The sequence below is a fragment of the Salvia splendens genome, chromosome 4 (genome assembly GCF_004379255.2).
Source record: "Salvia splendens isolate huo1 chromosome 4, SspV2, whole genome shotgun sequence".
Lineage (NCBI taxonomy): Eukaryota > Viridiplantae > Streptophyta > Magnoliopsida > Lamiales > Lamiaceae > Salvia > Salvia splendens.
The window spans coordinates 14281350-14295312 of record NC_056035.1 but is presented as its reverse complement, the minus strand read 5'-3'; the positions used below and the strand labels follow the sequence as shown (position 1 = coordinate 14295312).

The 13963-nt window shown below is 37.5% G+C and overlaps 1 protein-coding gene across 5 annotated transcripts; it reads left to right on the top strand.

The window, feature by feature from the left end:
* The first annotated feature begins 1976 nt into the window (after positions 1-1976).
* On the top strand, positions 1977-13621 carry LOC121798742 (calcium-dependent protein kinase 32-like). Of its 5 annotated transcripts, none has more exons than XM_042197889.1 (16): positions 1977-2459; positions 3079-3201; positions 3283-3351; positions 6404-6521; positions 6685-6769; positions 6873-6955; positions 7378-7549; positions 7676-7875; positions 10856-11426; positions 11800-11923; positions 12005-12148; positions 12274-12426; positions 12508-12623; positions 12700-12867; positions 12972-13202; positions 13291-13621. In XM_042197889.1, the coding sequence occupies exons 9-16, from the start codon at positions 10932-10934 to the stop codon at positions 13444-13446; spliced, it is 1587 nt and encodes a 528-aa protein (XP_042053823.1). In that variant the 5' UTR covers positions 1977-2459; positions 3079-3201; positions 3283-3351; positions 6404-6521; positions 6685-6769; positions 6873-6955; positions 7378-7549; positions 7676-7875; positions 10856-10931; the 3' UTR covers positions 13447-13621. The 5 variants fall into 5 exon arrangements, 4 of the variants coding, with proteins under 4 accessions (XP_042053823.1, XP_042053822.1, XP_042053824.1 ...); XM_042197888.1 differs by having other exon boundaries at positions 6404-6555; XM_042197890.1 differs by lacking the exon at positions 6404-6521.
* The last annotated feature ends 342 nt before the right edge of the window (positions 13622-13963 follow it).

The following is a 13963-nucleotide window of genomic DNA, read 5'->3' as shown; positions in this document are numbered from 1 at the left end:
TAGATATAGATATAGATATAGATAGGAATAGGATGATACAAGGATGATGAGTCCGGTAGATTGTGTTGTTACAATCCCACGACAATCCAAATCTCTGAAAGGGACCAAAGCCTGCGTCAATTTATTTATTAATTCATGACTATGGTTGCTTCACAAAAATGAGTTTGCATGCCCTCAAGGATAGGGAATTGAACAGAGAGAGAGGTATTTAAGGATGAGGCTATGGATTAGGTGAGGACTGTGATAAGTGATATAACCATTTTTTCAATGATTATAACACAAATAAAAAAGTACTACTAAGTATTACTATCATTTATTTAAGGGAAATTTAGCAGAAAAAGGGTATTCCGGTCTATGTTGACCGGTGAAGAGGAATGAATGCTCGTACATTCACTGCCTCATCCTCTTAAAGAATCACAACAATATAATATAATCGCAATCTCAGCCACTGATTTCATTCAACAACATACTCTCAATTGAAGATTTACCATTTCATAAGAAACTACCCCCATCCCATCCATCCAGAATAGATGTATCTCTATATTAATTTTCTACTTATATTTTTGGTTTGTTCGTGTGCATGTTGTGTGCAACATGTGTATTGTGTATATAGTGTGTGTGTTGAGTGGCAGTCTATGTATTGTGTGTGCGATGTGTGTGTGTTATGTGCGCTTTGCGGTGTTTGTGTACCGTGTGTGTTTTAGAGATGCTCAATTTTATAATAGCAATTCCAAATATATAGATTTTAGATTATAGAATTTAGAAGATTTAGAATTATAATTCAATTGTAAATCTTAATATTTTCATAGTACTTACTAAATAATGGAATAAGATATAAAAACTGCAATTTTAAATCTGCAAACGCACATTTGACTAATCATCCTTTTTAGTATAGGGTAAAAACTCAAAATGGCGTGAAATTTGTCGGAATTTACTAATGTGATGTTTACTAATGTATGTGGAAATTACAAAACAGTGTGAAAAGTGGTATTGAATCCGATAATCAACCATCTAGCTAAGAGCAAATTTAGAGAAATTTTTGGCAACAAAAAAAAAACATACCAATCAAATCTCTTTAAAACCTAATAAAAAGGATTTAAACACCCGTTTAAGGTTCAAAACTGAGGCGGTTTAATTTCCTACTTTAACATGTTTATTACCACATGCAAGTTATGACATGTACTATGCAAACTATTTTTACATGGAGTATTACATAGTACTACTACTATATAGGTGCAGGGTGCTGCTGTCACCGCTTCAGAAGGAGTCCTTGACGGCTGAGGGCCCTCATCAAGTTAGCTATTTCAAGAATGAATTCTGGCTACTTTGGTGCCTTTCTTGATTGACTTCAGCAGAAGAAGCTCTTCTTTCCTCTGCTTTTCTGTGTGCTTTTGCATTTTCATTCTGCATTTTTTCTTCTGCTTTTGCTCTATTATCTTCTAGCTTCCTCTGCTTGTGTTGAAATTAAGGGAGATGGATGTATGTATACGTGATGCTTCTTTAATATATGCATTTCGATCAAATTTAATGTTCAATAGATTGGTGCTCCAAATAATGAATGAAAACCGATGTCAAGTTATGAACGCTGAAAAACAAGAAATCCAGTCGTGTCATTTTTCATGCACAAGTAAAATTTAAGAAATGACAACTAATTTGTTACAAATAAAAGAAAATTAGGGTCTTGACAATCAAACACATTTTCGATGAACTTGACTAACAAGCTTGAGAATATGTCATCGATGCTCAGAATCAACAAGTAAGAAACCAGTTTTATAGTATTCAAACAAGCTTGCAACATGATGACTCAATCAAGCTTGAAATATAATAATAGTAGAGGTCGAGTTTCATTCCAACTTCATATGTTCACTGATGGCCAATATGCATCTAAACATGTACTGAAATAGTATGATACTAACTTTTAATTCTCCTTTTTCCAACAAAGCAATGGGACTAAAACAGGAAAATAAAATTGAAACTCTAACCTAATTAGCAGAAAAACAGTCATAATTAGGTAGTGGAGTTGTAGAAAACAATCTATAGCAATCACCAGATTCGCCAAACAAATTCTCTACTCAATCAATCAAGATTATCCCAAAAAACCATGATTTCCCATCAAGACGGTGATGCTTTGCTATTTTCCATCCATACTTGAATTGAATTGAATAACTTTGTGATTTGTCCATACCAATTAAGCTTAGTTCTTCACAAACCGCCTTTATTAAAGACGGATGCGTTTGTGAATGACAGGCTCTCGCTTGACCTTCACGCACACCATAGCCCCATCCTCTTGTCTCTCTCCGTAAATCCACACCGGTTTAGAGAGCAATGGATATGGCAATTGGTGTGTATCGTCTAGGAGCTTCCACTCTGTAAAACGAATCTCTACTCTATTAGTGGCCGTTGTTGGCTGAAAAGGCAATTTTTTGTGTGAAATGCTCTGTTTCTGAAGCCTGCCACAGGTACTCTACTACTTTTGCTTATAATCATTTGCTCCTTAATACCTCTCTACTCGTCCAGATCATGTCATAATTAGACTGAATGAGATGATACTTCCTTTGCAGTTCCATTTCATTCTCTAATTAATGGAATGGAAGTATGAATCATATTCCATTTCATCATACCAAGAAGGGCCTTAGAGTTACATAGAAGCCGTATAGCATCAAATTCTACACTTGTGCATTGTTGTGTTTCTTCCTGTAGAGCAGACTCTCATATATGTAGGGAGCAGAAAGCTAGGGTTACATCTACTCCTAAAATAACAAATGATAAATAATGAAATCCTAGATACAACAGCTATTATTACACAACACTTCTCAAATGTATAATGGTAATGATGTGGTTGTAACATAGCTTGCATTTCTACCCTTTTCAAGCTACAAATATTGAATATGTACTATTGGTTGTCTGCTTGATGCTGGGATGTTGATGTTGTGCAAAGGAATAGATGTGCGGTTAAGCTTAAAAGATTCTAGTTTCTCTCTTAATTTACTTGATTGCAAAATGTATTATGGAGCATTGCACTACTTCGCTCCGGTTATTTAATGAAACCTTAGTAACATAAATCCATATTTTGTTCAGATTTGTACCTCTGAAGATCAATGCAGGTTTGGTCTGACTAAGTGTGAAAGCTTCTTACGAGTTACTACACAACTAGTAGAGGCTGGTGACATTTGTACTGTTTACGCCATTGATGATATTCAGGTAGGATCAGTATTGCCTCTTTCTGACACATGATGCCTATTTTTTGCTTCTCATAAATTCACAATGCTAATATACATTCAGACTGGGGAGACGATTGCAGACAAAACCACGGGGAAGCCATTGCCCTCCATTAAGGTCGAAGAACATTCGGTGAGAATTGCTTTCTCAATCAACATTTCATCATTCGTGGGCCATGAGGTATATGGCTGAACATTTACTACAGTTATGAGCTATGCGGCACCGATACGGATACGTGTATCCGTATCCTTCGGATACGGATACGCGGGTACGGCTCTTTCCCAAACAACCCAATACGCGGATACGTTTTAACTATTTTTTTTAATAAATAATAATAGTGCATAATAAATTACAAAATTGATATTCTAATTCAACATAGAGACATTAAAGGTCTATTACACTCAAAATAACATGATAGCAGCAGGTTCTAAATTAGGAAATAATTAAAAGGTAGTAGCAAACTAGCATCAAGCCATCAACATCAAGCTTCTTCCTCATTCCCCGTCTCCTCCAGCTCCACACCTTCATCCTCGGCATCACCCAATCCAAATGATACAGCCTGCAACTCAGGTTCATCAATGGAGAGGTCAGCAACTTCAAGAAGACCTACACCACTAAGGGAATCAAAAGAATCTCCCCCAACATCCCACATCCTTGTCTCTCCTTTCTTGTATGCATCAGTTCTTCTTGACAAATGTCTCAGATTTGAGTGCACAAAGACCAAATCTTCAGCCCGCTCAGGAGTTAAGGCATTTCTCTTGACACTATGGATGAAGCTATATGTGCTCCAATTTCTTTCACAGCAAGAAGAAGAGGCCGGTTGGCTGAGCAGTTTCATGGCCAAACTCATCAAAAGAGGGATAGATTGTCCATGATTTGTCCACCATGTCATTGGGGAAACAGCCCATCTATCATGTATAGAATCAGGGTCATTGAATTCTTCTGAACAACTAGAAAACCTTGCATATTCTTCCTTTACTGCAGCCAACTCTTGCGGTATGCGAAAGAATTTCTTGAAGCAAGTCATCCTCATTTGTGATATTTCCTTGTCCTTGTGGGGGGGTAGTCGGCCAGCACCTTCTTGAAGCCACATGTTGCTGTAAAATCTGGAATTGGCAGCAATTTAGATCATGAAGTTAAAATGAAAAAATGAAGAGCAAAGAATCTGAATTTTAATTGCACAGTGCATATTACCTTGGATTGAGTGAATGAGCCAAACAATGAAGTGGATTATTGCCTTTTGTCCACCTAGCAATCAATATATCATGAATAACAGAGTAGAGGTCTGACTCCTCATTTGGTTCCTTCCCTTCATACAAATATATTTCTTTCTTCACTTTCTCAATCATTGAATCCCACATCTCATAGATTAAGTGAAGACACGGGGTGTCGGTGTCTGCAAAGCGTATCATATCATAGATAGGACTAGTGAACCTAAGAATGTATTCTACATTGCCCCACCAGACATCACTTAGTATTTTTTCCTTTACATGTTGGGCAGTTGAAGCATCCTCTTTGTAGATGCTCCATTTGTCACTAATCACCATGTGTTGGAGAGCTGCTTTTACCTCAACAAACCGTTTTAGCATACACACAACCGATGCAAATCTTGTTTCAGCAATAGAGAGCAACTTCAAATGGCTGAACTCATTAAACATGGAAAGACGCATGCCATGATTCATTATGAAATTCTTGATCATAGTAGCCTCAACTTTGACATTGTTTATAAATTCTAATTGACTCCAAACCTGCATATCCTCATCAGTAGGTGTCCTTGGCAGTTTAGGTTCACATATATTTTTCATAGCAAGGTTGAGAGTATGCACTACACAAGGTGTCCAAAATATGTGATCATTTTCAGCTTCAATTAAAAGACCCGCACCTTTGCAATTTGCAGCATTATCTGTGATGATTTGTACCACATTTTGTCGACCTACTTCATCAATGATAGCCCTCAACTTCTCAGCAATAAATTCTTTTGACTTGTATTCTCCTTCTCAATTGTCAGCCCTCAAAAACATTGGTGCTTTCTCAGAAACAGCGGTGAAGTTGATGATTGGCCTCCTCTGAGGATCTGACCAACCATCAGAGCAGATTGTGACCCTTTCTCTGGCCATGTGCTCTTTGTACTCTCCAATAGAGTCTCTATGTGCCTTCTTTCTTGCTTGAGCAGTGATTCCCTTGCCCTGTTATACCCAGGTATTGTGTAACTTGGCAAATTGCGGCTGCAAGCAAATGCAAAAGCTTCTCTAAAATATGGGTTTCTCAGAAAGTTGAAAGAAATCCCTCCAGAAAACATTGCTCTAACAATTAAAGCATCCAAGTGCTTGCGGTCTTGCAATGCCCATGATTTTTCCAATTGAGAAACAGGCCCCCTCTTGGTCCTCTTGCTGTTGTCTGAAGGAGCTACAGGCAAAGAAACAGTGCGTGCCTTTGATCTTTCCAATAGCTCCTTACACTTTTCCACTTCCCTCCTCATGTCACTCAGCATTTCAAATGAAACATTTGGACATGTCTTAATCCCGTGTCTTAATTTTTGCAGCAAATGAGCTTCAACTCTTGTATAGCTAGTGCTTTTTGAAAATGGACAATAGTTGCATCTCCATAATATATTTCCTCCACCAGGTTTAGGCTTCTCTAGAATGGTGACATGATCCCACAATGGAGCCCTGATATCAGTTATTTGTCTGGACCCAGATCCAACACTAGAACTAGCAGCAGAACTAGCACTAGAACTAGCAGCAGTAGCACTCAGATTTGGAGATGCCATACTGCTGAAATTGAAAGCTCTAACAGGGGAAGGGAGAGAACGATGTCAAGAACCTTGCTGCAGCCGCGCGGGCGTGGGTCGTCGTCGTCGCAGTGGCGGCGCAGGCGCGAGTCGGGCGTGGGGACGAGCTGGGGTAGGGCAACACATTAGCCGCTGCTTATATACTCCTTTCAACAGGGCTCCTTTAGATGGGCTTTAAACTGGGCCGTATCCACCGAAGATACGTATCGAATCTGAGGTTTCCCGGCCCAATACGGCCCACCTCGCGGATACGCCCAGGATACGTATCGTCGGTGTATCCGTCGCGTATCAGTATCGGATACGTATCCGATACGCGATACGTATCCGATATGAGTAAGAAACGGTATTTACAAATATATTTAAGGGTAAATGTCTTCTTTTGGTGGACTGTAGGGGAAGTATGTCACCAGTAGAAACCTACGAGACAGGCTCTACTGTGAACTTGAGCGAAATTTGGCAATGAAAGTTGAGGACGGTGAAACTTCTGATACGTTCAATGTCAGCTGGCACGGTACTCTGCATATCACAATATTGATAGACAACATGTGAGAATTGGGTCCAAACCACAATCAGTGTTTTAAATCTTTTAGGCATTTCTGATACATATATATATATATATATATATATATATATATATATATATATATATATATATATATATGTAATTTCACCAGGCGTGGAGAAGGGTACGAGTTCATGGTGGGTCCACCCAAGGTTATCAAAAAAAGAGTGAATGACAAGTTATTGGAACCTTTTGAGGTAATGCCATTACCAAGAAGAGCTAAAAAATACTAATGAATACAAATATTTTCTTTTTTTCTCGTACTTTAAAGAGAGAGTCTTGCATGGATGGTTTCTGCAGAGATTGCTATCGTAGAGGGGCCGTAGTGGAACTTCATGGTGGACGGCGTGGACATATGATCAATATGCAATGCAAGGAACTGGGTACTGACCTGTGTCCTCTTCTTTGCTTTTTCTTCATGTCAAAATCGCTTGCTTCTGGTGAACGTCGTGCCTTTCGGACAAACCAAATAGATTTTCGTTGCATGTGAAATAAATTCTCTCCCATACATAAATTATGGAATCTTAGTGAAGAGGAAGAATCTTGATTTGAAGATGATTTCTTCTTAGTCTTCTACTCAAAACCAATGACTGTATTCTAAGTAGGTCAGAATGCACGACCTTCATGAAATATAAGAAATTCAATTCTTACTGTAACTCGAGGCACAGCAGTTCTGAACACAATAGTTGACGAATATGGTCCTTGGGCCGGTGATATCAGTACCCGTGATCTGGGTTATTTGGTAATTTTCAATCATCATTATCTCATGGTTCTTTTCTTGCTTGAATGAAATCTTCAACTTAAGGTTGCTTTTGAGGATAGAACAAGTACAACCTACGCTCTTGCAAGTTCACAAGACCAAGGCCTGATGTTCATTGGACCAGGAGTTGATGTGTACTAAGGCCTGGGGGCTTTGTCCTTGAATGTCTGCAAGAAGAAAGCTGCCACAAATGTCCGTTCCAACAAAGAATAAACAGGTGACAACTACCTACTACTTCTCGCATTATCTATCCTGTTTATTCTCTTTCATTTGTTACGAATGCAATCATACAAGTAGGCACAAATTCCATTACGCACTCTAAATCCATTGCTGGTGCTCGTAGTTGTTCTGGATTCGCCCATGGAATACAGTCTGGACGACTGCATAGAATACAGTCAAGAAGATGAACTTGTTGAAGTCACTCCCTCGAGCATCCAGATGAGCAAGAATCCTAAGACGGCAAAGAAATTGCGTTGAAAATGTCATGAGGAAAGAGAGCTAGCCTAATATGCGCATCAGTATGCGAATGCAACTATCATCCTGGTATGTTTACCCTCACCTTCTAGCTAAGATCTTGATACTTTGAGGGTTGAAATTCTAGTCTGAACAAGGTAGGCAATCTTTTTTTAACCTTCATCGTGTGTAAAGGTGGATTAAATGTATAGCAATAGCAGTATAGAGCTGTCAATTTTACTTGTATAATTTTAGTGTTTCTGTCTTGTACTGTTAGGATTATTTGAGGAGATTGAGTGCTTAAAAGAAACAAATTATCTGTTAATTCATGTTTGTTCTAATTATTGTTAATTTTGATTGCATGTGTTTGGTGGAATGTCTCAAAACTATATACTCCTATAGTCTAAGATGCCAGACTCTTGGTTTATATTCCAAGTCAAGATGAAAAAGATGTAGACATGTTCAAGGTCAAGAAAATGGTTGTAAAGCTGAAAATTCTATTCCTTATTTGTTAGCCACTAATTTGAAGAAGCTTCTTAAAAAAATGAGACGATTAATATGAAGAAGAAAACGTGTTCCTTCCAATTAGTATCTAGTCCAATCTTCCAAATTGTAATACTATTAAATATTCACATGAAAAGGGCATTTTATTCTTTTTGAAGTATCTCATGTTCTTTGTTTAATGCATGGTACACCGTGTGCGAGCTAAGATATATTGAAAGTGTTAAGTCGTCTTTAATCACATTCCTTAAATAGTTCATTTCGTTCATTTTTCATGAGTCTCACAATACTTTTACCTCATTCCTTATTTGAGAAACAACATTCACAACTCATCACTTTTTCTATTATCTATTCTTGGATTATCTTTTTATTTATTTTTTAAATCTTTCTTTTATGTTGTATTTATTTATCTTAATGCATAATTCATATACTTGTCATCTCAGGGTATTGACGTATGTTGATTCTCAATTCTCCCATGTACCAAAGTAATAAGATTGTTAACATCCTCGTCAATGAACTGTTCTAATTGTTAGAAATTGAAAGGAAACTATTGAAGATGAAGACAAAGATGATATGTGTGAAAATGTATCAAAGTGTAAATACATGGTATTGGGATTAAAAAAAATCATGAAAAATGGGTAAAGTCCGTTGAATAATAGTGTTGCTCATTGCCATAAATTAAACGAATCAACTAAAAACAATACAACTCGAAGGAGTGCTATTTAGTTCTTTTCAAAAATATTCTTTGACAGTTGGATTAATTCGACAACGTGTAATTATTTGATTGATGTAATCTAATTATGAATTTACAATGTTATACATTGACCCGTATTGTAATGCATGTGTGTGATTTTTATGAATTGGTTGATCCATTGGTTTGGCACTTGTACACCAAGTCCCAACTACCGAATCACACGTTGAACAATCTATTGATTAGAAAATACTATTTGTCTAAGCAACTAACATAATGATTTGTAGAAGTTTCTTTGACAGCAGAAAATAGTGAAATGATATTTTATTTAAATGTAGTAATTTTAGTAGAAGATGAAATGGGGTAATTAGTGATCGAGTGTTTAATGGATTGATTAATAATGAATCCTAATTGTTTTTTTGAATTTGAGCCATTTATAGTGGAATAAATAATGGGAAAATATGACCATTTTTATTAACGGAGATAGAGTAGTTTATAGTGAATAAACAATCTATTGACTTTCACCATCTAGAAGGTTTTATGAAATACTGTAACAAGCATACAAATATTTCAGAATATTGATTGTTTTGTAATAGAAACTTTTGTGTATCACATGATTCGGATTGACCAAGGTACCTCTCTTAGGACAGCAAGGATGATTTGATTATTATTTTGAAGGAGTCATTTTACTATATTCAACGCTTAAAAAAATTAGTTTAATATTTTTAGAATGATATTTTCTAGAATGTGTCAAATAAATGGCCGTAACAATAAAATTGCTATTAATAGGAGTACATGTTTGCATAATGGGTTAATACGGAGTACTATAATTTGTATTGTATGATGTACAATACATTGAATAATTGGATCTAATTTACGTTTTGAATTGTAATCTATGATACTAGCCCAATCTATGACTTGTCCGACCAAAAGTTAAAAAACAATTAAATTCAAACCTATGGCTAAGGACTTGAGAGGGCGATATGACATTTATTTTCGTAAGAAATGTGATTTCTCTGATTTTAATTTTATGAGTTTGCGCAAGGATGGTGGGCTTCTAGAAAGTCGCCCTACTGGCACCTATTTAACCGCATTTAAATTACGAATTTATTATTGTTTGTGATTACTATGTTGCACCTCATTTATCTTTTGAGGAATTAATAGAGAGAGGTTTTATAGGGTAAGATAACAAAAATCATTACAGTTTTACTAATATTTCTCTAAATTTAGAATATTGATTATAATGTCATCTTAAAGATCATGCTAAAATTTTATGAAACATGTGGACAATCAAAGTAATAGGAGGAGAACAAAATAATATTCCTTGAGATGGTAATTGCCATAATTTAGTGGTCATTACCATATCTTTGAATAGTTATAGTTATTTTGTTAGTTTGAGCTCTGTTTGGACAATTTGTCTTCAATTCAGTTGACTCTCGAAATATTCTGTTTCAACATTTTCTTCAATCCCAAACCCCTTTCCCTCCAAGAAATTTCCTCCCAAAATCCTTAGATAAAGTAGCCTAAAATCGTACTAACATATTGCAGAAATTTGTTTCTTTCAAACCTTCATCTTTTTTTCTTGCGAAAAAACTTGCACTTTCTCTGGGTGTTTGTTTCCCACTCAAAATTTTCAATCTTCAAGGATCTGTTTCCTTTTGCTGTTTGAGTTTCCAATCATATTATTGAGTAACAAACCATTCTATTTTTACGTTTTTTTATCATTCCTTGATACCTTGATTGTCACAACTCCTCTGCTTTATCTTCAATCTTTGGCTTATTGATCAAGAAAAGTGAGAATTTTCAAATATTGTAGCGCCGGTTGGTCAAAGATTGAAACTTTATCCTCTTTTTGACTTATCTGCGTTGATTGATCAGAGATCCATTGATTCTAAGAGTTCTCATTGGCCGAAAACCAAAAAGAGAAAGGCAAAGGGTTTGATTCAGTAAAACGATGGGAAATTGTTGTGCAACACCACAAACATCCGATGAGAAGTTGAACGGAAAGCATAAAAGAAATCCCTTTGCAACGGATTACGGTGTGCCAAATGGTGGCCGCAAATCCTATGTGCTGAGCAATCCAACAGGGCACAATCTGGAGGAGGTTTATGAGCTCGGCCGCGAGCTCGGGCGGGGGGAGTTTGGGGTGACATACATGTGCACTGACAAGGCGACAGGGGAGAAATTCGCTTGCAAATCCATCTCCAAGCAGAAGCTGAGGACTAAGGTGGATATTGATGATGTTAGGAGGGAGGTTGAGATCATGAGGAAACTGCCTAACCATCCCAACATTGTCAGCTTGAAGGATGCCTATGAGGATGATCATGCTGTGCACTTGGTTATGGAGCTCTGTGAGGGTGGTGAGCTCTTTGATAGGATTGTTGCTAGAGGGCATTACACGGAGAGGGCTGCTGCGGCCGTGACTCGGACCATCGTGGAAGTTATTCAGGTGAAGGGTCTCATCTGATTTGTGTTGTGATGAGGTTTATGTGTTTGTTTTATCTTGGTTGCTTTGGTGGATGATGATTTCTAGGTTTACAGATCAAGATTTGGAATGTTCTTGCTCTTGTTTGATTGGTGCCCAATTATTGAATCTTTGTTGAACTAGATTTTACTCAATTCAGTTGCTGCTCAAAATGTTTGATAATTATGTGATTCCAACTGGTTATTAGTTCAATGTTGATTGTGAAATCCATGATATAGTTTGGTTTCTCTTTGTTGCATTATGCCATGTCTATAGGTTTAAGTGTGGATTGTGAAATGCATGATGTGAAGCAACAAGAAGAAAATATATTCTTAAAGGTTGATCTCTCCGTTTGCAGGTCTGCCATCAGCATGGGGTTATGCACCGTGATCTCAAGCCCGAAAACTTCTTGTTCGCCAACATGAAGGAAACAGCACCACTTAAGGCCATTGATTTTGGACTTTCAGTCTTCTTCAGTCCCGGTAACAAGATGCTCATTATTTCTTTCCTTCAATTGTTGGATCTCCCAGTCCTATATATTAATCTGTTTCAACATTGTACAGGACAAAGATTCAACGAGATCGTGGGAAGTCCTTACTATATGGCTCCGGAGGTTCTAAAGAGAAACTATGGTCCAGAAGTAGATGTCTGGAGTGCTGGTGTCATCCTCTACATCTTGTTGTGTGGTTTCCCGCCTTTTTGGGCCGGTTAGTTAGCTTGCCCAATCTCTCGAGATAGATACTTTCACATATATTGTTTTTGTTAACTAGTTTGATTTAGACTGATATAATTTGCTGCAATTCGCTGACATAAAATTTACGTCTAACTGCAGAAACTGAACAAGGCGTGGCTCAAGCAATCATTCGTTCGGATGTGAAATTCAAACGGGATCCTTGGCCTAAGGTCTCCGATAAAGCCAAGGACCTGGTCAAGAAGATGCTCAACCCAGACCCAAAACAGCGGCCTACAGCACAGGAAGTTCTAGGTAATGTAAAATTGGTGCATTGTGCAAACCCCTTGCTCATCTTCCAGCTATCTTCTAACGAATGTAGCTGCTCCGTTGCAGATCATCCTTGGTTGCAGAATGCAAAAAGTGCTCCTAATGTTTCTCTGGGTGAAACTGTAAGAGCTAGACTGAAACAATTCTCCACTATGAACAAGCTCAAGAAGAGAGCTTTAAGGGTAACTTCATGTCTCTGGACTTGCATTAGCTGGTTGTGTTGCATACGCGTTTGCTAAGTCTCTTTCCCAAACGCAGGTCATTGCTCAGCATTTGTCCGTGGAGGAAGTGGCCGGAATCAAAGATGGATTCCAGATGATGGACACTAGCAAGAGGGGGAAAATAGACATGAACGAGTTGAGAGCCGGTCTCCACAAGCTTGGCCATCATATTCCAGAAACTGACGTTCAGTTTCTCATGGAAGCTGTAAGTGTTCCTGTTCATAGTCTCTTCTTCATCTCTATTGTTTCTGGCTTTAGATTTTAATGAGACGGTCGCCTCACATTCGTCCTTGTTCCCAATCTGTGCAGGGTGATGTGGATAAGGATGGTTTCCTCGACTATGGTGAGTTTGTGGCAATATCTGTGCACCTGAGGAAGATGGGCAGTGATGATCATCTACGCAAGGCCTTTGAGTTCTTCGACAAAAACGAGACTGGCTATATAGAGATCGAAGAACTGAGGGACTCCCTCACAGATGAGGCAGAGGCGTTGAGTGAAGAAGTCATCAATGCCATTATCCAAGATGTAGACACAGATAAGGTCCGTTTTTTTTTTCCGTTGCTTTCTTGTGTTTTCTAATGTTTCGCCTCATCAAAGTGAAGTATGCGTATAAACAATGTTTGAACAGGACGGGCGCATAAGTTATGAGGAGTTTGCGGCCATGATGAAGGCGGGGACGGACTGGAGGAAGGCGTCTAGGCAGTACTCGAGAGAGCGGTACAACAGCCTCAGCCAAAAGCTGATGAAAGATGGATCTCTTCAGATGACCAATGTCCCTAGCTAGGAGGAAGATAACTGGTGTGGACATGGTTTTTGTATGAATTCCTCTTGGTTTTGGTCAAGACTAGAAAATATAGGTTGTTAGTGTTGGTTTAGGTTTTGATTTTGTTTCAAGAAAATATGAGTTGTAATTATTACAAAATATTCGGTTAATATATACAAGGTTTTTTTTTTATGTTTTTCCGTTATTTCTCTCTTCCGTGAATACAAGATTATTTCGTCAGTCGCTTGGGATGAAAATGCGAGATAAAAAAAATATATTTAAATTAAGAATGAGAAATCTATTTAGTCCATGAATCTCGACTAAAATGGATGGTGCAATTTTTCTTCTTACAATGTTGCTCATAAAATTATACTGTTTCTGCACTGATAATGCTTTTTGTAATTTTATAATTTTGTTTCATGATAGATGAATGATGCAAATTGATTTTTAGTTTCTACTAGAATAAGTAAGGATCATTATGGGCCAAAATATGCTGGTAAATAGTGATGGGCTTTGATTAATACTCCTAGTACTTTAA